General features: G+C 35.4%; 1 protein-coding gene across 1 annotated transcript; it reads right to left on the reverse strand.

The window, feature by feature from the left end:
• Nucleotides 1–465: 465 nt before the first annotated feature.
• On the reverse strand, nt 466–27,913 carry LOC127221857 (olfactory receptor 5M9). The gene is made up of 3 exons (XM_051183834.1): nt 27,318–27,913; nt 6,237–6,309; nt 466–1,332 (listed from the first exon to the last, which is right to left on the reverse strand). The coding sequence occupies exons 1-3, from the start codon at nt 27,911–27,913 to the stop codon at nt 466–468; spliced, it is 1,536 nt and encodes a 511-aa protein (XP_051039791.1).
• Between the last annotated feature and the right edge of the window lie 14 nt (nt 27,914–27,927).

A 27,927-nucleotide genomic window follows, 5' to 3' on the forward strand; every position in this document is an offset into this window, starting at 1 on the left:
TAAAATTTCATTTGCGTATGAACATTCTATAATATCTTTCATATAACAAAATCATCAAGTTTATAAACTCCTTGGAGATAAATGAGCTCTGCTTTTCCTGCTGGAAGCATAACTTCTATTGGAAATCAGTAATGAAGACAGTTGTGGTTAACAAAACTTTAAGAGGTAACATTCAATTCTATTAAGGAACTTCCACTTTAATATTCATTAACCAAACATATTTTCAAATGCCTCCAATAACTGAATTATCACAAGTTCTGAAATCATGTAGGTTTTCATGATATAGTTGAGTATTTTAAAGAAAACATGCTTAGTAAGGGATAGTCATGCTATAAAGTACGACTGTGTAAAGTTGGATCTTTCAGTTTGTACCAGGCTTGTATGCAGAAAGATTTCCAAGCTAAGGATTTTGTGCTTGACCACATACATTTGAAATAACAAACCTATAAAATATCTGCTTCAATGTCATTTCATCAAGTTGGTCTTGGCTATTGCCTTACTGACTGCTTCTTTCACATCTTTGTTCCTGAGACTGTATATCATGGGGTTCAACATAGGAATCACAGTGGTATAAAACACAGCCACCATCTTTCCTTGTTCCACAGACTCCTCCGTTGGCCTTCTGAGATACATGAATATAAGGGTTCCGTAAAACATGGAAACAGCTGTCAAGTGTGATCCACAGGTGGAGAATGCCTTTTTCCTGCCATCAGCAGAGCGCATGCGCAACACAGCAACTACGATGAGCATGTATGAAATAAGAACCACAGACAGGGAATATGTGAAGTTAATTCCCGCAATAACAATCATCGTGTACTCTTTAATATGCACTCCTCCACAAGCAATTTTAATGAGAGGAGGATCAGCACAGTAGAAGTGGTTGATTTCAATGTTTCCACAGAAATATAAACCGTATGTCCACAGAGTGCAAATAAGACTCACAGAGAATCCGTAGACATAAGGCACAGAAATGAGGCAGACACAGACAGTCCTGGACATCTTGCTGCCATAGAGCAAAGGGTTGCAGATGGCCATGTAGCGATCGAAGGCCATCACGGCCAGAATATAAACCTCCACGTGGACTAGGGCAATGAAAAAGTAGCACTGTATCAAACACCCCACATAAGAAATTGTCTTCGTTTCTGATAATAAGTTTTCCAGCATTTTGGGGGTAACATTAGAGGAGAACAACACATCCACAAAGGACAAATGACTTAGAAAAAAGTACATAGGACTCTGAAGCTGAGGGCTGATGCTGATCAAAATTATCATACCAACGTTGCCCAACAGAGTGACCATGTAAACAACCAAGAACACCACAAAAAAGAGTACCTGTAAATCCTGACGCCTAGTCAAGCCCACAAGAAGGAATTCTGTTACATCTGTAAAATTTGGCATTGCCTTAACGCAGAGTCTATGCTTCCTGCAAAGAAAAAATACGTGTTTGCCTTTTTAAAATTTTAAATTTTAAATTTTAAAATTTAAAATTTGACTTAAATTTCCTTATCCTTGTGTTTGCACTATATAAAATGATGAAGATTTTTCATATGTCTCTTGTTAAAATTAAATATACTACATATAAAATGGTTCGTTTGATCATGTAACTGGAAAGCTTCTAAATTTTTAATTCTGTTATAAGTTAGCCTGGCTTAGACATCCAGGATTTTAATTAATCTGTTATGAAGGAATTTTAAATGTTACAAATTGTTAGAATGATGAAAGTTCTAGAAATCCAAAGATCCAGTTTTCCATAGTGATGCTTTACTGAATACTTATTCCCTATGTAGCAATTTTTATTCTAAATACTAAATCATATAATGAGAAGTGACATATAGTCACTTATACTGTAATGAATTTTTGTTAATTCAGTATTTTGTGGTAATTTACAGATTATTTTAATTAATATTATTCAAGTGAAAATCATTTAAAATATGAGGGAGGGGAAACTAGTCAGGGCACATTTTATGTGAGATCAATAAATAAAAAGAAAAAGAGTTGAATATTACCTCTTAGGGTAATTAATATGCAAATCTTCAGTCATAGATTTTTAGAACCAGTATGAATAGCAAATTCTAAACCCATTTTGAGAAACATGGAAAGTTGATGATTTTGATATATAAAGCATATAGTAAAATGTTCATATACAAATGATTTTTTATCAGTGAAACTGCACTGATAATATAAAATATCTTAATGTAGCCTAAGGTTCCCTCACTTTATGGAATACAGCTGACATCATGGCCTTTCCTATATAAGAAAAAAATACGCCCCCCCAAAATAAATAAACCTTGGCTTAAAGTAAATAATTCATATTTTCTCATTAGAATTTAATTTGGCAGTATGTGGTAAATAGTATTCCAGCCTTATATATAAATATATAAACTACAGCATCAATGCATTTAAAACACACACACTAACTCAATTGATCAAATGTGTGTTCTTTCTGTACATGCAATTATAGCTCTGTGGTAACAGGGATTCCCTTGATTGAGGAATTCTTTACTGCCTAACTTAGTGACTATATGTGACTATACACACACACACACACACACACACACACACACACCACCAACAACAACAACAAATACACAATGTCTACTGGTATAGCACCAGGTTTAAAATATTCATATGAACAGCCAATTATTTTTTTATGAATGATGCTTTAAAAAGTTTTCGGTCTGCATGTCTGCTCTATAAGTGAGGGAATGGAAGGAAAGGAAGTAGTTAGAGATTTAAAAAAATCTCCTTGGGTCAGATGTCTACTAACTGGGAGGATCATGCTCCTAAGAAATTAATTTAGTAGCACTTTTGTGCTTTTCATAGACTCTTTTCAAACTTATTTGTTAGCATAGATGAATAACACTTTAATATCAACTTAAATTTATTGTTGATTATTCTCCAAGACAGTAACAAACCATTCAATTTCTACTTAAGTGTCTATGAATTTGGGTTTCATAACTGCAGGGATGTCTAGGCTTCAGAGACAAAAGACTATCACTTCTTTATTCTTCCCTAATTTCTGATGAACATTTTGACACATGATCAGATGACAATTGACTTCTGTAGAAACATCATCTACCAACACAATAGAATGTGTAATTTACAGACAAGAAAATTTGACTATATAAACATTGTATTTTTCTCAAAAAGATAAACAACAAAATTATACATACATGGATTATTTATTATAATCAACTCCTGCATCCATTCATACATATTAAAAAAGTAATCAGTCTGACAAATTTCTTTGTTAACAAATAAGTCAGTGAATATGGTATTAATTTTTCTTTGAAAGTGGCACCTAGAATCACTATATCCAACTATCAATCTATTCTGCAACTATCCTAAAATGTACAGACTTACCTTGAAGGACAAAGAGGACAGAAAATGGTAATTTTTCAATATTTATAATATAGTCTTGCTCATTAAGAACACTGAAGTAATCTCCCAAAGGTACTACCAAAATAATTGCAAAAGAAATGGTGGCTGAAACACAAGCAACATCTCCTGAGTGGAAGATGAGTAAACTTGATAGAGTAATGGTTCTCAAAACTGAGATCACCATACTTGACATCATCTCATTTGTTTCCCACTGGCACAAGATTCTATCTACTTCCCTCTGCAAATTGTCAATTATAGATTTAAAACATATTTGTGCAAATAGATGACTTCAATAGTACACATACACACAAGATGCATCTTTGCGTTAGTTTCAGGTTTCAAAGGGGGTTAGGTTCAAAGTGTAAGTTATTTGGCAGAATTTGGGCAAATGGATAGAAATACAAGGATACAGTACAATGTTAAATGAACTATGAAGTGAAAGACAACTATAATCTAAACCATAGTTTTAATACATTATGAATATTTGTACCAATATCTTTTTTTCAACATTGATAGTTTTATTGATAAAGATTAGAAAAAGTTTTCACAGTGTGGACATGATGACCTCAGACGGCATAAGATAGCCATCTCTCTCAATACTAATCACATATGAAGAATTTTAAAATATGTAATTATTCATGTGATTTCACTTTAACAGATTTCTACATCTGACTTCCTTTATGAGATTGTGATTAGTATTATCCTCATCTTGAAGAAAATACTTACATGTAAAATAACTATGAGGGAATATCTTTAAATCCAGTTTAGATGGTTGACAAGTTGAAGAAAATAAAAAGGTCTATCAACTCTAAGATATATTCTATATCAGTTTGTTCTACTAAATTGAGAACAGATTTGTACATGGGCAAATTGTTCCTCTGCATGCTTCAACATCCAAAAATCTACATGTCTTAAATTTCTTCATACCTACTATGAAGAAATTCCATTGTAAGAACATTCTTGAAGCAAAAGTTATGCTTTAACATATAATATCTCAAGAAAATAAAGATTGGAAAAAAATACTTGGTCATTTGTACCTTTTCTATATAAAAACAAAACTGATTTTCTAAGAAAATAAATTGAAAGAGAGTAAATTCTTAAATGGTCTGTACATCCTTATACTATATAAGTTAATACATAAAAACAAATATCACAATTTGAAAGATACAATATAGTTGTTAAAACGCAGATCATCCTGAAATTTTTTTCTTTCACATGCAAAAATCAGCTAGGGTATGATTGGTACCATATCATATGCACAGATAGACAAAATATTCTAGAGGAGTGTCAGTTTGATTTACTAAGTTAATTCAAGACAACCAATTTTATTGGAACAAATCCACTCTCCAATTCTGCCTGCCCTTCAGTCAGTTTAAACGTTGTTCAACAGTAAAAATGTGAGAATTGGAATATGTGATCACATGAATATTAAAACTGGAAGTATGGGAAATAGTGAGAAATCCATTATATATAAAGATAACTGAGAGAAATTTTATAAAATCGTGTTTTCATTTTAAAAATCATAATAATTTGATGAATCCTCTCTTCACTTTTAAAAAAGTTATGAAAGGAAACAATCACATAATCATAAGACAGAAAATAGACTTGTGTTCTCCTTAAGCTTATAACTGAAATGTGCTGTTACATATTTCCAAAAATCAACATCTAAATGGATAAAATGGTCATAGACTCACATGATACATATTTAAATAAGAACAAAGAACATATTCCAGTTCCAGCAGAGCAAATTAATATTTAACCAAATGAACTTCTAAGTTCAACGTTGTGCATTTCAATTTTCGAAAGCACTTGAACTGATTTTTAATGCATTCATCTATAGATCTCAGTTCACTAATTTCCTCTAAACTGCCTGTCTTATTTTTTCCTTCCTACTCATATAGTCTCAAGATTCCTATTCTCCTTTGAGATAATAACCTGCATTTTACTGACAAATAATAAAAAACAAAAAGGAAAAGTTTTATTTTTTTTTATTTTGTTAAGAACTTCCTGCTAATCACTTTGTCCATGGCTTCCTTGACATCCTTGTTCCTCAGACTGTAGATCATAGGATTCAGCATGGGAATCACTGTGGTGTAGAACACAGCCACCATCTTTCCTTGTTCCACTGACTCTTCAGTGGGTCGTCTGAGATACATGAAGATGAGAGTTCCATAAAATATGCCAACTGCTGTGAGATGAGACCCACAGGTAGAAAATGCCTTGCGCCTACCTTCTGCTGATCGCATTCTGAGAATGGCAATGAGAATGAACAGATAGGAGATGATGACAATAATCAAGGAATATGTGAAGTTAATGCCTGCAAGGAATAACATTGTATACTCTTTCACAAAAGTCCCTGCACAGGCCATCTTGATGAGAGGTGGATCTGCACAGTAGAAGTGGTTGATCTCAGTTTTCCCACAGAAGTATAAGCCATAAGTCCATAATGTTGCAGCTAGACTAGTCAGAAACCCATATATGTAGGGGAAAGAAATGAGGCGAATGCAGACCACTCTTGACATTTTGCTACCGTAAAGCAGGGGCTTCCCAATGGCCATGTACCTGTCAAAGGCCATCACAGCAAGAATGAAGATTTCCACATGCACAAGGGCAATGAAGAAGAAGCACTGTACCAAGCAGCCAGCATAAGAAATTGTTTTTGTCTCTGACAGCAAGTTTTCTAGCATCTTCGGAGTGACGTTTGAAGAAAACAACACATCAATAAATGACAAATGACTGAGGAAAAAATACATTGGACTGCTAAGTTGTGGACTGATCTTGATTAATATCATCATGCCTATGTTACCCATCATAGTGACAATATAGACCCAGAGAAAAACAACAAATAAGAGAACTTGCAGTTCCTTTCGGCTGGTTAAGCCCAAAAGGACAAATTCAGTCACATCTGTGAAATTAAGCATCTTCTTACTTCTGATAATATGATTTATAAAAGTCTGTATAACTAAAATGAAATAAATTAGTGAGAGCTACCAGGATTCGTAAATACTTTCTAAACAGAACATTCTTTATTAAAGACTAATATTTTGAAAAACATTAATAGTGCTTGAATAATAACTACTATATATTTTGCACATTTACTTTATAATGTAACTATTACTACTCATCAACACAAAGTAATTACAATATAAAAAAGGATTTTCCAGAAAGCATTTCACTAATTTCACATCTTATTTCTTCTTCAGAAAGCAGAGATCAGCTTTCATGTTGACCAGGCAAGTCTCAAATTTACTGTGTAGCTAAAAAGGATCTTAACCTTAAAAGCTCTTTGCATCCACTGACAATGTGCTAAGGGTCACAGGCATTGGTTTCCAATACAGCTTTATAGTTTATATTTCTAAAGAATCAGTAGCAACTTAACTGTTGTTACTAATATTTTGGAGAATAAAAATTTTGTACTTCTTTCATTGAGTAGTAATAGTGGAACTTACATTGTCTTTGTTTCCTAGAGAGACAAAACCCACCTAGAAGAGTTATGTGTTAAGAATTTGAACAGAAAAGAACAGCATTGCACATACTCTTCCTGTTTAACCGAAAAACTTGAAGCTTGCATAGATACATATATGCACTTGTAGAACTACACAAAAGCAATGTATTAATGATGCATAGTCTACTAAAGTAATGGATATTCATATTCAACAAAGTTTATCTAATAAGAACTTGAAATAGCTTTTAAGCAGGATGATGAGTGGAATAATATACTTATCCAACTTTCTGATAGCTAAATTCCATGTCTAGAACAAGTGTTATGACTACAACTCTGGTGTAACATGAAGTATTTTGCTGTCTTTAAGGATGGTATTCACAAATTCTCACTGGTTAATCTAAAAGAAAAGTACAAAGCAAAAAGAACAAACATCATTGTTGTAGGGAAAATACATGGACTCTTATCTACAATGAAGCCCTCAAGTGCTTTTCACTCATTCAATTAAGGAAGAAAATTTACTTGAACTAAATAACTCAGAGTAACTTGAAAAGACTATACATTCTTAGACTAATTACTGAAAATTTAAGGATTAAACTAGTGAATAATTCATTTTCAAGAGGTACAATGTCTATAAAATTTTTTGAAAGCTAAATAAACAACCTAGTATGATATGGCACAGAATAATTGCCTAGAAGGCAAAGTCCTGTATTTATTCCTAGCATCACATAAACTGGGGAAAGAACTCAAGCTTGTAATCCCAGTACTTAAGTAATGCTAAGCACAAGGGTCTATGGAGTTAACAGTCTTCTGTAGCTAAATGGGAAGTTCAAATTCGCCCTGAGCTGTAGGAAACCTTGTCTCAAAAAATAAATAAATAAAAATGAATGAATAAAATAAGTGTCTTGAATATGGCTTTATAAAATTGCAAAAATATGTTAGAATATAATAAAAAATTCTCTGATATCTTAGGATCAATTCTGAATGTGGACTGTGTACATATCCACAGATCATCCCTTTTATCTACTGTACCATAAGTGCTTCATGTGTGAGTCCTTCTCCTTTCTATCTCTTGTTTCAATAGCAATAAAGGAATCAATGGTTGGAATGTCAGATCTGATTATGGGTTACCAAGGATGATTCAACATAAAAAAGATACAAAGCATGATGTGTTTACTTCTCAAATGTTAAATTCAAGTAAACATGAGTGATAGTTTACCAGGACACAGAAAACAATAGCAAATACAGGAATCTTATACTGATTATATGTTCATAGCAGTATGACATCTGTGTAAAAGTAAAAAGACACTTCATGATGATTTAATGGAATGCCTCATGATTCAAAGACAAAACCACATACATGTACATAAAACTATCTCATATAAATTACCAACATTATGAGGATTTCTTTCCCAAATCAGGTATGAAGGAAAAATACATATTCTACTTAAAGGGTTCTGTTTCTATTGTGAGATGTTCATTGAATCCTGTCTCCAAGTCGTATTTTCTACATTTGTTACTTTATACATTAGGTCTGTTTTGATTTATTTTCTCTTTATTTCAATATATTAGTAAATTAAATCTATTATATGCTTCTCAATATGACTTAATAATATATATTTAAGGTATACTATGTATACACTTATTATGATAAGTAAAATAAACATTCAAGGAATAATTGTTAAATGCAATCCAACAGCAAAAGGTAATTATAAAAGTCAATGATTGCTCAGAATATGTCTCCTTGTCTCTATGCTCTTAAACATAATGTATCTAGAAAATGTATTTTTATAATAATAAAGCAAAATTAAATATAAGATGCAAGCTTCTTTGATAAACATATTTGTTACAAACCTGATTGTGAAGAATAATACTTCAATAGCATTACATATATAAAAATTGAGTACTATGTAGGCAGGTATTAGACAAATTGGTAAATAACTTAAACTGAAAAGATTTATAAAATCATCTCTTACAAGTCTGCATTGGGTACATGAATCAATGTTCTCCTAGTATTGACTCAAGGGAAAGACTTCTCTAGAGGGAGAATATACTCATTATTTAGTGTAACCCTTTAATATACATTCGTTTTCCCTGAAGTTCCAATTAGTTTGACAGTTATTCTAAATGCTGTTTTGTGATTAAAACCAAACATGAGACTGAGTAACTTACAATTGATAAAAGGTTATTAATCTCACAGCCCTAGTGGCTGTGAGGACCAAATACAGAAGTTGTATTTGAAGAGTTCTGAGCTCTGGGGACACTCTACATTCTAATGCCATATAGTTCATGAATATAGAAGAGACAACCACAAGGAACAGAGGCAACCTCACTTTTATAAGATAGCTACTCTCTATTTAATCCAATAACAAACTAGTCTGTTAGTGGACTGTTCAGTAGACAGTTCATTCACTATGCATGACTCAAGTAGATCCAAATGATCCTAACTGGTACCACATATTACTACATAAAACATGATATTAACCCACACACCTATGAACACCTGATTTTTCACAAAGCAGCTAAAATTATACAATGGAAAAAAGAAAGCATCTTCAAGAAATGGTGCTGGAAAACTGGATATTGGTGTGTAGAAGACTGTAGATAGGATGATGTCTAACACCATGCACAAAACTTAAGTCCAAATGGATCAAAGATCTCAACATAAATTCAGCTACACTGAATCTCTTAGAATAGAAAGTGTGAGGTACCTTTGAACAAATTGGTACAGGACACGTCTGTACCAATAGGACAGATGCTGAGATTGACAATTAATAAATGGGACCTCCTGAAACTGAGGAGCTTCTCTAAGTTTAAGGACAGAGTCAACAAAACAAAACAGCCAACAGAATGGGAATAGATCTTCACCAACCCCCACATCTGACAGAGGGCTGATCTCCAAAATATACAAAGAACTCAAGAAGCTACTTACCAAAACACCAAATAATCCAATTAAAAATAAAGGTACAGAAATAGAGAATTCTCAATAGAGGAATCCAAAATGGCTGAAAGACACTTAAGAAAGCGTTAAATATTCTTAGCAATCAGGGAATTGCAAATCAAAACAACTCTGAGATAACATCTTCTGTCAGAATGGTTAAAATCAAAAACACCAATGACACTGTATGCTGGAGAGGATGTAGAGAAAGGGGGACCCTCCTCCATTGATGGTGGCAATGCAAACTTGTACAGCCATTTTGGAAGTCAATATGGTGGTTCCTCAGGAAAATGGGAATTATTCTAGCTTGAGATGCAGCAATTTTTTTCTTAGGCATATACCCAAAAGATGCACATTTATGCAACATGAACATCTATTCATCTATGTTCATAGCAGCATTATTCGTAATAGCTAGAACCTGGAAACAACCTAGCTACCTCTCAACTGAAGAATGAATAAAAGAAAAAAATGTGGTACATTTACACAATGGAGTACTATTCAATGAAAAAAAAAACCCAATAGAATCTTGAAATTCACAGGCAAATGGATAGAACTAGAAGAAACCATCCTGAGTGAGGTAACCCAGTCACAAAAAAGACAAACATGGCATGTACTCACTCATATATGAATTTTAGACATAGAGAAAAGATCACCAGCCTACAAATCATACTGTCAGTGAAGCTAGACAACAAGGAGGACCCTAAGTGGCATACATGGTCCCTCACAGAAGGGGAAAGGGACTAGATTTCCTGAACAAATTGGAACTGTGGAGGGTAGTGAGAGGAGAGGGAGAGTTAGGAGAAAGAGAATGGCTGAAGAGTAAGGGAGAGGAGTAAGGGAGCAGAAAGATTGAGTTGGGGGGAAAAAGGAGAACAAGAAAAGTGATACCATAACAGAGGGAGCTACTGTAGGTTTAATGAGAAATCTGGCACTAGGGAAATGTCCAGAGACCTTCAGGGATGACCATAACTAACAATCTAAGCAATAGTGGAACGGCTACCTTAAAAGGCCTTCCCTGATATTTTGATTGATGTTTACCTTATATGCCATCCTAGAGTCTTCATCTAATAACTGATGGAAGCAGAAGAAGCAGACATCCACAGCTAAACAATGAGCCCAGCTCCTGTAATCCATTTGCAGAGAGAGAGAAGTGATGAGCAAAGGGTCAAGACCTGGCTGGAGAAACCCAGAGACAGATGACCTAAACAAGGGGGAGCTTATATACCTTAGACTGATAGCTGAAAAACCAGCATAGGATTGACTGAGGCCCCCTGAATGTGGGTTTCAGTTAGGAGGCCTGGGCAGTCTATGATACCTCTGGCAATGAAACCTGGATGTATCCCTGGTGCACAAATGGACTTCAGGAACACATTCCCCATTGAGGGATACTCCCATAGCCCAGAAGTAGGAGGAAGGGCCTAGGCCTTACCTACTCCCTGGGTAGTAGATGGAGGATTGGAAGGGGGTGGGGGATGGGAGGATGGGAGGGAGAGGGATCTGGTATGGTTATGTAAAATAAGAAAAAATATAAAAATATAAGTAAATAAGTAAATAAAAAACAAACAAATTTGAACTGGACATGAAATATCCATGTGAATTTTATGGGAGGAGTGGATATTTAACCCTCACAGCTTATTCTTGATATCAAACAGTATATGGGGTTGTGTCTAAATTTTTTGATGGCATTACCAAACTGTGTATTTTCAGGCTATGTCAAACTCTTTTCAGGCTATGACACTTTTATATTCAGTGAAATATGACTAATTTTTTTATCCCTGATTAAATTTCCTGCATACTAGTAATGGGATGATGGTCCAGCTTAGAAAAGGCCTTGTTGCACAAGCATAAGGACCTCAGTTCCAATCTCCATGTTAAAAATCTAGGCATTGCCCAGTCCATAAGTATAACCATATCTCTCAGCAGCAGCGGGGAACAGTATATCATTGAAACTTTCTGTCTACCAACTTATTTCAGTTTCAGTGAGAGACCTTGTCTAAAAGAAATAAAATAGGAATAGAGACATGAGTTGCATTAAATGGGCTTACTGTTCTTCTAGAAGATGAGTTTGCTTCTTATCTGCCATGTTGGGTGGCTCATGACCACTAGTAACTGAAGATTCCTGAAATCTGGAATCCATATGCATGTGTTTGCACACACACAATATTTTCTCTCTCTCTCTCTCTCTCTCTCTCTCTCTCTCTCTCTCTCTCTCTCTCTCTCTCTCTCATACACACACATATGTTCAAATACACACAAATGCTTCAATTATATAGGCATGGAAATGTATATTCTGAACAAAACTTCAGCAGTATAGGAACCAAGAGCAACAACTAACAAAGATATACAAAATAAAAATGACCACAATGCTGGCAGAGATGCAACCTAAGGAAAACAGTAAGTGTGATTTCAAATTTATATAGCCAATGTATAGCCAACTCTTAAGGAAGTTCCTTAAGAGTTAGACATATAATACAGGTATAAAAGTTTTGAGCATATACTCAAATGAGTCAGTCCTGCTGTAGTCAGGTTCATGTCCAAAAAAAGGAAATGGGACATTGGTAAAATGAAAACAGTGTCTGAATGCCAGATGAGTATCACACAAGTAGCTACCCTGAATATATAGCTCAAGCCATTTACATTTTTAAGTCAAGAACAAAGATATTTTCCCCACCCTCCAGCATTAACCTCTGGAGAAAGCAAATATAATATTTCCCAAGTATTATATCAAAACAACTTTTAAACCAAAAGCAATGGTTAGCTTTGGAAAATATCAACACAGGCACATCCTGTCATTACAAAGTTAAAAGGTGATAAACATATTCATACATTCTCAAGAACAACATTATTGTTCAAACTTAACACAGCATATCTACAGAAATAGGGGTGATTTGCCAAAAACTGCTTGAATGCCTTGTATTCCTCCAACTGTTTCCTTGTGGTACAAAAAGGTTCTACATGTCTAAGCCTCTCTATAAAAGCTGAACCTTACAAGCCACTCTTTTTCCTTCTGAATGATTTCCTCAGAATTAGGAGATATAGTTAATGTTCCCTATGCTACATTCTCATATGTTTCCATCAATTTTATTGCCTCTGATCCTGTCAGCACTGAATCAAAAAAGTTCCCAGGGTGTGGAGTGATAGCTGATATTTCCAGGTAAGAAACCTGAGAAGCATCCATTCCCTAAGAATTTAAGGGAAAATGTGGTTTCTAGGAAGGATTATATCTGTCCAATGTGTGACTGTCAAAATTAAACTAAAAACCACCAAAAGAATCATCAATATTATGAGAGAAAAGAGACTGCACAGGCTAGCAAGAGACCATCTTCACAGATCTTGTCTCATGGAGGCATATTGGACAAGCATTCAATGCTATCTGAAACTTGGTCACTCTGGTCCCAACACCAAAAGAACTCTGTATCCTAAGAAAGAGTTATTCCTTGACCCATGTTCATTGATATTGCTTTCAAAATAGGTAAAAATAGCATAAATGTCCATCAATTGATTAGTGGATAATGATTGTACATTTGCACACTGGTATAGTTCTTTTATGAGTACACAGTTGAAGTTACACAATTCACAGGTAAATGAACTGAGTGTTAGTACTCATTCTGAGTGAGGTAATGAAGATCCAGAAGGACAAAGTTCACATGATCATTTGCATATGTGGATGCTAGATTTAAATCTTTAGATATGTGTATTTCAATTGGAGTGCCCATAGAAGACAGGAAACTAAAAGGCGGAGGGGAGTAAATGGAGTGGAATTTCAAGGGAAGAGGAGTACAATGCAGGTGGTACCATGAAGGAAAAGGGATTAAAGAACAGTTCTACTTCCAATGATGCCTGTCTGCTCCCTTTTATTTCCATGCCACCTTACTAACAAAATTCATTGCAGTACTATACCAGACTTTCAAAGAAAAATTAATAGCAATGCTCCTGAAATTATTCTATAAAACAGAAATTGAAGGAACATTTCCTAATTCTTTTGTATCAAGCTACTACTGCATAAATACATAAACTATACAACCCTCCCTTTCAGAAAATTACAGAACAATTCCCCTTATGAATATAATTAAAAAATTCTCACTAAAACACTTGTAAACCAAATCTAAAGGTTCTCTAGCAATAGGGCCATGACACAAACCAAGTACAGGAGCTAGCTTATTGGAGCTCAGTATGTAGGGTGAAATGTCATGCCCAGAGTCAGTAGGACCACAACATAATCCCAGTGTATGAGCTAGTTATTACAGTCCATGGTGGGATGCCATGCTCAGTCTTATTGCATGGGAGAGGAACCTGGCCTTGCCCCAACTTATTGTACCAGACTATGTTGGGTCTTCATATGAGCAGTTACCCATGAGGAAGAGTGGACTGGGGGTGGGCTGAGAGGGTTGGGAGGAGCAATGGGAGGGAGAACTGTGGTTAGAATGTAAATAAAAAATTTTAAAAATGTAATATTCATTCATGATAAAAGTCCTGGAGAGTCAAACATACCCCATCATAATAAAGAGAATTTATAGCAAGCCCACTATCAACAGAGAGAAACTAAAAGCAATCCTAAAGCAAAGAGAAACTCAAAACATTTCCACTAATATCAGGAAGAAGAAAATCATGTGAAGTCTCTCAATATCTAATCAATATGATACTTAAAACATTATAGCAATAAGGCAAAAGAAAGAGAGAAAGATAAGCATAACTATAAACTAGTGTCTTTGATAAGATTAATATTGTTGTGATAAAATACCATGACCAAAACAATTTAGGGAAGAGAGGTTTTTGTTGTTTGTTTTTTTTTTAATTTTTTTGTTCAAAGGGTGCAAAAAGAATGTAAGAGCCAGTAGGAATGAAAGACATCAAGCAAGCAGTGCATTCCAGACACAACAGGGCTAAATCATATGTAAATTCAGAGACTACAGAAGCATGCTTAGGGACTACAGAAGTTAAACCAGATGCGGTCCCATGCTGAGAGAGTGAATAGACAGAAGCACCCATCTGTATCTTAAAAACTATCACCAAATGATAAACATTCACAATGGAAAAATAGTTTTCTGTAGAAGAGTCTCACTGGGTATAGGAATCACACTTGAGAGTACACTTCATGTCCAGCAGTAAATGACTAGCCAACACAAAGTGAGCTCAATAGTATTTATGGAGGTTTGGAGTCTCATAATGCTTTGTTTGAGCTTTTCTTCGCTTTACAAGTCTTTTGCTCATATATTATTATTTCTATTGTTTTAGGTTTTATGCTTTCATGGGATTTCTATGAGTGAAATTGTGTGTAAATCTGTGCTTATATGTATTTTGTGAACTTTTTCTTTGGCTTTCTTTGTTGTTTATTTGTTTCATGCTATTCAGGTATATTTAGTTTCTTTTTACTTTATTTTATTATTATTATTTAATTTTGGTCTTTTTTTTCCTTTTTCTTTTAGATGCCAGTTTTTTTTTTTTTTTTTTTTTTTTTTTTTTTTTGCTTTGGTTTTGGGAGAGTTGGGTGGGAGGGAAGTTCTGGGAGAAGTTTAAGAAGGAGAAATTGTAATAAGAATATATTTAATGGGAAAATCAACTTTCATTTAAAAAATTTGTAACCCATGTAAAATGAGACATTGTGATTAAAAGAAAAAAGTAAAATTATGAAATTTGAAGGTAAATGTTTTGAGCTACAAAATAAATATCATCCTGAGTGATGTACTCCAGACACAAAATGGCAACTATTGTATGTTTTATCTTTTATGTGGATGCTAACTTTTAAGCCTTTTATAGGCATACTTCAGTCTATATAACCACAGAGGTTAGATAAGAAATTTGGGAAAAGGGAACTTCCAAGGAAAGAGAAATATAATATGTACTTATAAAGAGACAGGGGGAGACTAGAGTGGTAAGATTAAATGTGTAGATATATGGAAGAAAGGGATTGGGAAAGAATGTGGAGAAGAACAATTACCACTAAGCATCATTTAAGGAAACACATGAAATCTACTATTCTAGAAACTTCCTAAATTATATACATAGATGAAAGAAATCTAAAAATAATCACTAAATAAGAGTGGATATTGATGGGAGATGCCATTATGTATGTATGTTTCTCATACTGGTTAATAAATAAAGCACTGTTGGCCAATAGGAAAGCAAGATAGGAGGGACTAGGAGACAAGGAGGAAATAGGAAGTAGGGAGGAGGGGTCAAGATGGAGGGTCTGGAGAGAGCTGGATGCCAGCCGCCTCCCCGGTAAGAGAAGGCCGTGTAAAAATACATAGATCAACAGAAATGGGTTAATAATTAAAGGCAGAACTAGCTGATAAGAAACAATTAACCGGGCCAACAGTATTGTATCAAATACAGTCTCTGTGTATTATTTGGGGCTGGCGCGGCGGCAGGACAAGACCGGGCAGCGGCAGGCGGAAAAACCGTACTCGTTACAGGATATAATTCCTCAACTTGATAACTTGCACCACCAGGTCAAACCTCTAGTGCAAGGAATAGATTAAACCTACTTTAGAGCTGTCCAAAAGGGACACAGGAAAACCTTTAAACCCAGGCTATTGCTTGCTGTTCACAAATATCAGTAAGACCATATTGCTGAAGACAACACCTACCAACCCCCATCCCATCCCTTTTCTGCTCCAAAGAAAGAGTGAGGCCTTCTATGAGGTATTATCAAATTCTGTCACACCATTTGAAGTAGGACCTAGGCCTACACCCATGTGAGTATCCCTCTATGGGTAGTGGGCTCCCAGTGTCCATTCACACTTGTGTAAATGCTGATCGATTACAGGGTCTCCATATACACTGTGTGCAGGGGTCGTGATTCTGTGCTATGCTGGTTTCCAAGCTGTCAGTCTGGGGTCTATGAGTTTCCACTTGTTCAGGTCAGTTGTTTCTGAGGGTTTCCCCAGCATGGTCTTGACCCCTTTGCTCATCACTTATTGTAGGGCCCTGCATGGACCCCCAAGGCACCTTGAGTTAGCCTGAAGCTGTTGGCGGGAACTCCTTGCCCCAAGGCTGGTGTTGGTACTCTTCTCGTGACACACACCTCGTGACAACACATCTTGTGACACACACCTCGTGACAACACATCTTGTGACACACACCTCGTGACAACACAAGGAGGAGCTAAGCCAAAAAAATTCCTGTAATTTTCCACTGTGCTATAAGTCGGTATTTAAGCCCGTTCTTCCCTTTCAATAAACGGCATTAGGCATTTGGCGTTCCGACTTTGCTATTGAATGACCCGCTGTCTTGTCTTTATTTCAATCTCTAGGCCTTCGCCAGATTCGTGGAACAGATTGTAGCGCGGGCACTACAACTTATCCTTCTCTAAAACTGGATTCCAGGAATTGAGCTCAGTGCTTAGCTGGGGTCTCTCCTTCTGTTTCCATTAGCTACGGGATGAAGGTTCTATGATGGCATATAAGATAGTCATCAATCTCATTATAGGGGAAGGGTGTTTAAGATAGCCTCTCCCCTATTACTTAGATTCTTAGTTGGAGTCATCCTCATATATCTGTGGACATTTCCCTAATGGCACATTTCTCTTTAAACCTATAATGGCTCCCTCTATTAAGGTATCTTTCTTGCTCTCCTCTATTCTTCTCCCCGCTCAATCTTCCTGGCCCCTCATGTCTTCATCCTCCCTGCTTTTCTCCCCTTCTCTTCCTCTTAACTCCCTCTGCCCTCCCCTGGTGCTCCCAATTTGTGTAGATCTTGTCACTTTCCCAGTCTCTGGGGGACAACCTATGTCTCTCTTAGGGTCCTCCTTGTTTCCTAGCGTCCCTGGAGGTAACCCTTTGCTCTATATCTAATATCCATATCATGTTTGTCTTTTTGTGACTGGGTTACCTCACTCAGGATGGTTTCTTCTAGTTCCATCCATTTGACTGCCAATTTCAAGATTTCATTGTGTTTTTTCCCCCACTGAATAAAACTACATTGTATAAATGTACCACATTTTCTCCATCCATTCTTCAGCTGAGGGACATCTAGATTGCTTCCAGGTTCTGGCTAGTACAAATCATGTTGCTATGAGCATAGTTGAAAGATGTCCTTCTTGTGTGAATGTGCCTCCCTTGGGTATATGCCTAAGAGTGGAATTGCTGGATCTTGAAGTAGACTTATTCCCATTTTCCTGAGGAACCTCCATTCTGATTTCCAAAGTGGTTGTACAAGTTTGCACTCCCACCAACAGTGGAGGAGTGTTCCCAATGGGAGGTAGAAAGAACTGGGATAATATATAAGAGTGTTTCTAATTACAATTTTAAAAAAGGAAAAGAATTTTAACAAATTTGTCTATTATCCTATTTCAAATCTTTTTATGCCTAAATGAAATTTTGAGATATTCAAAATTAAAAAAGACAAAACCTACATAATTTACTGAATATGGAAACATTAACATGGTGCCTAACTAGTACCTTCACTACTTCTGACTAATGGTCACTGTACTGGAAGGTATTCTGCACTGGAAAAGAAAGCTAAGCATTAGTGCATCTACAAGCTCTTTTACCTACAAAGGTGGATTGCCTCCAAGATTCACAGGCACAATTGTGACACAAATTTTCCAGGGGTAACCAATCACTCTCTGCTTATGTTTAAAGCCAACTCCATGAGGTGGAACCCATGCTTGACACTATTTAGGTGATTAAGAACCTTTAGCTTGATAGGTTATAGGCCTTGTGGAAAACCTAGACTAAAGGAACAAAACAATAAATGCCCCCTGATGACTTTGTTATACTCATAGATCATTGCCACAGCCAGCCATTGTCAAAGAAGCTGTGTTCTGCTGTTGGTGGAAATTAACACAGAGATCCAGGACTGGGTAATATTCAGAGAGTGAGAAATTTTGGAACATTCAGTCCTAAATGGGATAAATTCATCAAAGCCCTTCTCCCAGTATTTCAGGGGCTAAGTGGAAAAATGAAGTAAGATTGTAAGAGCCAGAAGAGATAGATAACGCTAATGAAAGATTGCAATCTTGACACAACTGGAGGAGTTATGGGAGGGGAAAATATGATCAGAATATATGGTATGAAAAATAATTTAATAAAAATAAAATGATATATGTTTCCAAGAAAAATTAAAAATTAAAGAAAAATCATATACAATCCAATACTATAGATTACAAACAAATGTGCATATAAAGAGTCAAAATAAAAGCTCATACTTTATGATGCAATTTTAAGACAGCTTAATAAATGAAGAATCTATCACAATACAAACATACATATACACACATATACATGTTTTATGTAGATCTATGGAGACATACTTGTATTGAAAGTTCCTAATAGAGCCAGTTATGTTTATAAACTATATAACGTTATAATTTTGGTTATTCCATGTCCTTGCCAAGAGTAGCCAATGCTCTTAACCTGCATGCCTTCACTCCAGTGTTCAAGATTTATTTTTCTCCCAATACATTTCATTTTTTTTGTTTTGTTTTTATATCCCAAATGAAATTTACCTTCCTATCCTCTTCACAATTCCTTCTCCATTACTTCCCCTCTAATGCCTTCTCCACTGTTTCTCTTTAGATACAGGAAGGAAACTCATTAATGTCTGCCAGCCATGGTATAGCAAGTTGCAATGAGACTAGGCATGTCCTCTTCTCTTAAGGTTGGGTGATGAAATCTAACAAGAGGAAAGGGTCTCATAAGCATGTATCACAGTCAGAGACAGCCCCTGATCTCTCTGTTAGGAGTCTCACAAGACATTACATAACAGATATATATATATATATATATATATATATATATATATATATATACACACACACACATACATACACACACAGAGGGCCTATGTCAGTCCCATGCAAACTCCTTGGTGGTAGGTTCAGTCCCTGTAAGTCCACAAAAACTTAATATTGACAGATTTAGATGATTTTTTCTCCTTTGGCCTTAGGATTTACCTCATTTTATTTTTGTTACTTCTATTGTTCTCAATACTTGTGTGATGATAAGAATTCACACAAGAATGGGAAAAACGTCGAGTAGAGAAATGATACTTTCTTTTCCTTCAGTATTAAAGGTTAAAGAATTACAGAATTAAAGTAAAAAAGGTAACATTACATATTGTGTCCAGTATAATGTCACAGAGAGAATTCTTCCTTTAATATTGAGTTCGGAAAGAAGAGAAATCCTATTACACAGCATTTATTCATCCAGGTAATATATATATCAATCTCTGTGACATCTTCAGAATGAAGGTTTCCAGTGAAGATTTCCAATTTCTAATATATTATAAACACTTGCATATCTTCAGCCAGTTTTACAGAGGCATCTTCAATAAACAATTTTGTAGCTTGCTTTATTTGTCATTCAATACATTTTTCACAAGAAAAACTAAGTATTTTGAGGGTACTTTAACAACACAAGAACAAGAACATTTTAACTAAAACCACCAAGTAACTTTCATTCATTCTTTCCAATTAACTATTATTTTTGATATGTTTTTACTTACATTTGAAATAAGGTTGTTTTACATGTCAATCCCAGTTCCTGCACCCTCCCGTCACCCCCTGTACCCCCATCCCATCCAGTTTCTGTTCCCCAGGGAGGGTGATGCCTTCCATGGGGATTCTTCAAAGTCTTCCATATCATTTGGAGCAGGGTCCAGGCTCTCCCCCATGTGTCTAGGCTGAGTATCTCTCTGTGTGGAATGGGCTCCCAAAGTCCATACTTATACTAGGGATAAATAATGATGCACTACCAGAGACCCCATAGACGTCCCAGTCCTCCTAATTAACACCTACAATTAACTTTTATTAATAACCAATTTTTATTTATATTTTGTGTGTATACCCTGATGGCACTTTCCACTTCGTTCTCTCCTTCCAGTTTCTCCCCTGCCTTTCCCCCTCATCTACTCCTCCTTTGTTTCTCTTCAGAAAAGGACAGGTCGTCCATCAACAAGCCATGGTATATCAACTTGCAATGAGAGTAGAAACATCCTCTCCTATTAAAGCTAGACAAGGCAATCTGGTAGGAGGAATGGTATAAAAAAAAAACAGACAATAGAGTCAGAGACAGCTCCAGCTGTTAACATTAGGAGTCCCACAACATGACCAAGCTAAACAACTGTAACATATATGCAGAGGGCATTGGTCAGTCTCATGCAGACTCACCGAATAACCAATATTTTAGCAGAAATTTCTTATTCTATTTTATTTATTTATTTATTTATTTATTTTTGTTTACCATTTCTTTCCCCCAAAAAGTGTATTTACATTTAGGAGGAAATAGCTTTTACAAAGAACTAAAAAGAAATAAAAAAGAAAGAATACAAACAGAAAATGAATATAGCTGAATTTCATTTTGTTAAGCACTTCTTGCTAATCACTTTGTCCATGGCTTCCTTGACATCCTTGTTCCTCAGACTGTAGATCATAGGATTCAGCATGGGGATCACTGTGGTGTAGAACACAGCCACCATCTTTCCTTGTTCCACTGACTCTTCAGTGGGTCGTCTGAGATACATGAAGATGAGAGTTCCATAAAATATGCCAACTGCTGTGAGATGAGACCCACAGGTAGAAAATGCCTTGTGCCTACCTTCTGCTGATCGCATTCTGAGAATGGCAATGAGAATGAACAGATAGGAGATGATGACAATAATCAAGGAATATGTGAAGTTAATGCCTGCAAGGAATAACATTGTATACTCTTTCACAAAAGTCCCTGCACAGGCCATCTTGATGAGAGGTGGATCTGCACAGTAGAAGTGGTTGATCTCAGTTTTCCCCATTGGTCTACCTGTCCATTTTTGTGCCAATACCAAGATCTTTTCAGTACTATAGCTCTATAATAGAGCTTAAAGTCAGGGATGATGATGCCTCAGGGCGTTCCTTTATTGTACAGGGTTGCTTTGGCTATACTGGGTCTTTTGTTTTTCCATATAAGATTGAGAGTTATTCTTTCAAGCTCTGTGAAGAATTGTGTTGGTATTTAGATGGGGATTGCATGAAATTACTAGATTGCTTTTTGGAAAAATTTCTACTTTTACTCTGTTGATCCTACCTATCCAAGAGCATGGGAGATCTTTCCATTTTCTGGTATCTTCTTTAATTTATTTATTTAAAGATTCAAAGTTCTTGCTATACAGGTCTTTCACTTGTTTGGTTAGCTTTAGCCCAAGATATTTTATGTTGTTTGTGGCTATTTTACAGGGTGATGTTTCTTTTCCAGACCATTTATCGTCTGTATATTGTAGGGTACTGTTTTTTATTTATTTATTTATTTTTGTTAATTTTGTATCCTGCCACTATGCTGAAGGTGTTCCCTGTTAGAATTTTTGGGTCACTTATTTAAACTATGATATCTCTGCAAATACTGAAAGTTTGACTTCTTCCTTTCCAAAAGGAAAGATCTCCTTTTGTTGTGTTATTGCTCTAGCTAGAACTTCAAGTACAATATTGAAGTGGATAGCCTTGTATTGTTCCTGATTTTAGAGGAATAGCATCGAGTTTCTCTCCATTTTGTTTGATATTGGCTGTTGCTTTACTATATATTGCTTTTATTATGTTTACATATTTTCCTGTTATCACTGATCTCTCCAAGACCTTTGTCATGAAGGGGTATTGGATTTTATTAAAGGCTTTTTCAGCATCTAGTGAAAGGATCATATCGTTTTTCTTTTTCAGTTTGTTCACATGGTGGATTTTCATATGTTGAACCATCCCTGCATCCTTGTTCGTGGTGGATGATTTTTCTGATGTATTCTTGAATTGATTTGCCAGTATTTTATTGAGTATTTTTGCATGAATGCTTGTGAGGGGTATTGGGATGTAGTTCCCTTTCTTAATTGTGTCTTTGTGTGGCTTCAGTACCAAGGTAATTGTAGCCTTATAAAAAGAGTTTGGCAATGACCCTTCTGCTTCTATTGTATGTATCAATTTGAGGAGTATTAGCTGTCTTTGAATTTCTGGTAGAATTCTGCACTGAAGCCATCTGGCCTTGAAAGTTTTTCTCTTTTTTGGCTGGCAGACTTTAGATGACTGCTTCTATTACATTAGGGGTTATAAGTCTGTTTAAATTCCTTATCTGTTCTTGACTTAATTCTGGTAAGTTAAAACTATCCAGAAAATTGCCTATTTCTTTTAAATTTTCAAATTTTGTGAAGTACAGATTTCCAAAGTATGACCTGAAGAGTGTAAGGATTTCTTCAGTTTTTGCTGTTATGACCCCCTTTTCATTTCTGATTTTGCTAATTTGCATGTTCTCTATCTGCTTTCTTGTTAGTTTGGATAAATGTTTGTCTATCTTGTTGATTTTCTCAAAGAACCAACTCTTTATTACATTGATTCTTTGTATTGTTTTCTTTGTTTTTACTTTATTGATTTTACTCCTTAGGGTTTGCTTCTTTTTGTTCTAAAGCTTTCAGTTGTCCTGTAATTCTCTAATGTGACTATTTTCCAGTTTCTTTATGTGGGCACTTAGTGCTCTGAACATTCCTCTTAGTACTGCTTTCAAAGTGTCCCATAAGTTTGGGTATGTTGTGTCTTCATTCTCATTGAATTCTGGGAAGTTTTTAATTTCTTTCTTTATTTCTTCCTTGACCCAGGAATGGAGCAATTGCTCAATGTTCAGTTTCTATTAGTTTCTAGGGTTTCTGCAATTTGTGTTGATGTTGAATTCTAACTTTAAAGCACTGGTCTGATAAGATGCAGTTGACAGTTTGTTATTCCTTTTTTTTTTGTTTGTTTGTTTGTTTTTTGTTATCTGTTGATGTTTGCTCTGTTGCTGAGTTTGTGGCGTATTTTAGAGAAGGTCCATATGGAGCTAAGAAGTTATATTCTTTTGTGTTTGGATAAACTGTTCTATAGATGTCTGTTATATCCAATTGGGTCATAACGTCTATTAGTTCTTTTGTGTCTTTGTTAAATTTCTATCTGTTGATCCTGTCTAGTATTGACAGTGGGGTATTGAAGTATCCCACATTCAGAGAATCTAGTTCTGTCCAATGCAGTCCATGAGCTTCAACTAGTTTGGGCAGATGTATCTGTGGTTTTCCCATAATGATCTTGATCCCCCTTGTTTATATGATCCTTCCTCTCTCTCTTGAACTGAACTCCAGGAACTCAGCCCAGGAACTGCATCTGCTTCCATCAGTTACAGGATATAGGTTCTATAATGACTATTAAGGTAGTCACTAATGTATTTAAAGGGGAAGGCCTAATCAGACACCCACTCCACTATTGCTAGCAGTTTTAGTTTGGGTCATACTTATGTATTTGAGAATTTTTATAGCACCATGTTTCTTCTTAACCCCATAATGACTTCTCTTCTTTACACTACACAGCACATTCTGGGTGACAATGTAGTCTGTTATAATCCAGTTGTATTTTGTCTGAGATACCACAAAGTGGTGAAACACAATGACTTTCTCCACTACCAGCTCTAAAGAAAGCATTGAGGATATTTCATAATTCAGTTTGTAGTACACATATTGGCAATAATTTTTAACCACTTGAAAGGCAAATAAAAGGGTAAGGAATGAGTGTGATTCAACAGGAATATTAAGAAGGAACAAACTCCTGCAAGTTACCTCATATAACAAAATAAATAGATGTAATGCAACTGAAAATGAATGCTTTTGTGATTTCTTTCCTCATATGCACATGTATGTATATGTAAAAAATTTTTTGCAAACAAATTAATTCCATGAAAACATCACATATGAAAAGTGAGGTAAGCTTATCATTCTGCATATTACATTATGAATGAACCTTAATTTATCTCTTTACCATGAGAATATGGAGCTAGACATACACTCTGAGATCTGAAAAAATAGGAATAATAAGAGGAATGGTATTGCACAGTTAAAGGCCTGTTTAGATCACAACGTGTATATATTTTTTAAGGAGAACCCAACAAACTAGCAAATATTTAAAAATCATTTTCATATGTGTGTTTTAGCATTATGTATAAACAATATGGCATTCAAAGTAAAGATATTTAAATTATATCATTAAGCATAAAGAATTGTGTAGTTTAACATAGAAATAATAGAGTTTCCTTTTGGTATACTAAAAAAATGTTATAACATTAGAAACCAATGGAGATTTTACATTTTTATGAATTCAATAACCAAGTAACTTAATATATAGTAAAAACTACATTTCAAATGATGAATAATTTGGGATGTAAATTATATCTCAATTAAGCTAAATTAATAAATGGAAAAAAGAAATAATAATCTGAAAATGTTACTCTGTGTGTAGCATTGAACATAAAAAATGCAGGTATAAAGAATAATTTGAAAAACAGTTCTGTTGAGATGAATAAAGACATTATGCACTCTTTTTTTCATTGATAATTAAATCAACAAATAGAGTCCCTAAATGATGTTGCAATTCCAGCCTGGTGGTGAAGAATAACCACTTTGTGTCATAGTCCTAGAGAAGGCTTTAATTTACTGAGAATGAAAAGACATATCTTTCCCCCACATACTCATTGGACAGTCTTGTATTATAGCACCCAGCAAATTGTACAGCCTGTTTTTATTCTCCTCAGAATGTTACAATCTCTACAAAACTAAACTACACTAAGACACCTCACAAGCCCCTTGACACAAGGAGCAATTCATACCATATGAAGATACTTAGTAAACACTGGTTATCTTTGTTTAGACAACAGAACGGAAAAGTTACCAGAAATACAACATGAAAGAAAAATTGCTTTCTTTAGCATACACATACTTACAAAAGAAGGAAGACGTTTCATTCTAAAATTATAAATCATTATGGTCATGGTACAGAATAATAGTGAATAATAATTAAGCGGTGGCACAAATATCAAATATTTGGTACATCCTGAAAACGATAGTAATAAAGAAATGAGGAAAGGTGTGACAGATACTTAGCTCAAGAAATGTGAAATTCACTGGCTAACTCTACCAAAAAAATGTTCATGAGGACACAAAGTACCCATAATGCTTTGTAGAAACCCTTCTTTGCCTGACTGAAGACAATATATAGCATCTGGAAAGGTAAAAAACACATATTGGTCATTCAGAAGACCTGCGGTTAGTTCTTAGAACCGACATGGTGACTGACAAACAACCGTATCTCCAGATAAAGGGGATCTAATATTTTTTTGTAGCCTTTACTGATACTGCAAGCACATGGTGTATGTGTGTGTGTGTGGGGGGGTGTTGTGTGTATGTGTATCTATAAGTAAACACATCCAAAATAGGGAGAAGAAACAGAGAAATGTAATTAAATTATACTTTCATAAATAATAAATCATGGAACTGGCTGCTCTTCCAGAGGACCTAGGTTCAATTCCTAGCACACGCATGACAACTCACTACTGTCTGTAGATCCTAGGGATTTGATACCCTCTTATGATTTTCAATAGCACCAGGTATACATGTGATACACAGACACACACATGCACAATACTCAAAATGAACAAAAAACATACAAATATAAAACAAATATATATATAAAAAATCTCTAAAGCATTAAGTTAATGTCTAAAGACAGAGCCATATGGAAGCTCTGGGATTCAACTTTGGCAGAGAAGTGTTCTCCTGGAAGTGATTTCTTTTTTGTTGGTTTGCCTGTTTGTTCCTTTGTGTTGTGTTGGGAGGGTTGTTTCCTTTTGTCGGTTTTAAAAGTGATTCTTCTAAGAAGAAAGAAGTAAATGAACATCAGGCAGTGAAGCTGAAGGTGACAAGTAAAAGTCAAGAGCACGCCTCCTGACAGTCCCCTATTATACTAGAATGGAATTCCTGCATGAAACAGCTCTACCTTCCAATACATGTTTTGCCAATTTCATGCCTGTGTGTAAAAACTTAATTACATATTTGTTTGTAGGTAGATAAATACTTTTTCTAAAAGCTTTTAAAACTACCAATAGTCATTCTGGGAATTAAGAATGGAAGATGAAGATGGAGGACAGAAAGGATTCACACATTTACATTGTACATTTATATTGATTGGACATTTTACTGTAACAAATGTATAGTTTTCGTAATGTAAAAGTAGTGTATAAAGACATGAATGTAAACATGTAAAACATGATACTAAAACTTCTCACATTCATAACTGGATTGCATTTTGACATAGCTTGTAAACTGATTATCTTTTGAACCTATGTATTACATATTTTCTTCTAAGAATACAGCTTCTCAAGTTGTATGTAAAATTGAATGTCTGCAATAAAGTTGAATGTCACTCTCAAAAACAGAACTTTTATTTGATTTATAAAGGTAAAGTGATTTTACTTTGAAAGTACATTTCTTTTGACCAGCTTCCAAAAAGCTTGTTTTACATCCTTATTCCTCAGACTATAAATGATGGGGTTCAACATGGGGCTTACAAAAGTGTAGAACACAGCAATGATTTTGGATTGTTCAACTGACTTGTCTGTGGGAGGTCTAACATACATGCAGAACAAAGTCCCATAAAATACAGTCACTGCAACCAGATGAGACCCACAAGTGGAAAATGCTTTGCGCCTACCTTCAGCAGAACGCATCCTCAGGATGGCAATGAGAATGAACAGGTAGGATATGAGGATTATGAGCAAGGAATTGGAGAGGTTAAATCCTGCTACCACAAACATAGATGTTTCCTTAATGAAAGTATCAGAGCAGGAGAGTCTGATGAGAGGAGGGTCGGCACAGTAGAAGTGGTTGATGACATTGGAGCCACAGAAGGTCAAGCGATAAGTCCACATGGTTTCCATCAGACCACTAAGGAAGCCATAGATATAAGGGCCAGCAATCAAACGCACACATAACCCCTTGGACATCTTGCTGGTGTAAAGCAAAGGACTACAGATGGCCATGTACCTGTCATAGGCCATCACAGCCAGCATGTAATATTCAGTAATCACCATAGCAATGAAAAAATAACACTGAACTAAACAAGCAGCATAAGAAATGGTTTTCTTTTCTGATAAAAAGTTCACCAACATCTTGGGAGTCACATTGGTAGAATAGCACAAATCCAGGCAGGACAAGCTGGCAAGAAAGTAGTACATAGGAGTATGCAGGCGTGAATCTACCCTGATCAACACCATCATGCCAAGATTCCCTCCAATGGTGATCAGATAGATCACCAGGAATAGTACAAATAGGATAGGCTGTAGCTCTGGACGATCTGTTAATCCCAAGAGAACAAATTCAGTCACCATGGAGTAATTGCCTCTGACCATTTTCTTAGGTGCCA

This window comes from Phodopus roborovskii, unplaced genomic scaffold (genome assembly GCF_943737965.1).
Source record: "Phodopus roborovskii unplaced genomic scaffold, PHOROB, whole genome shotgun sequence".
Lineage (NCBI taxonomy): Eukaryota > Metazoa > Chordata > Mammalia > Rodentia > Cricetidae > Phodopus > Phodopus roborovskii.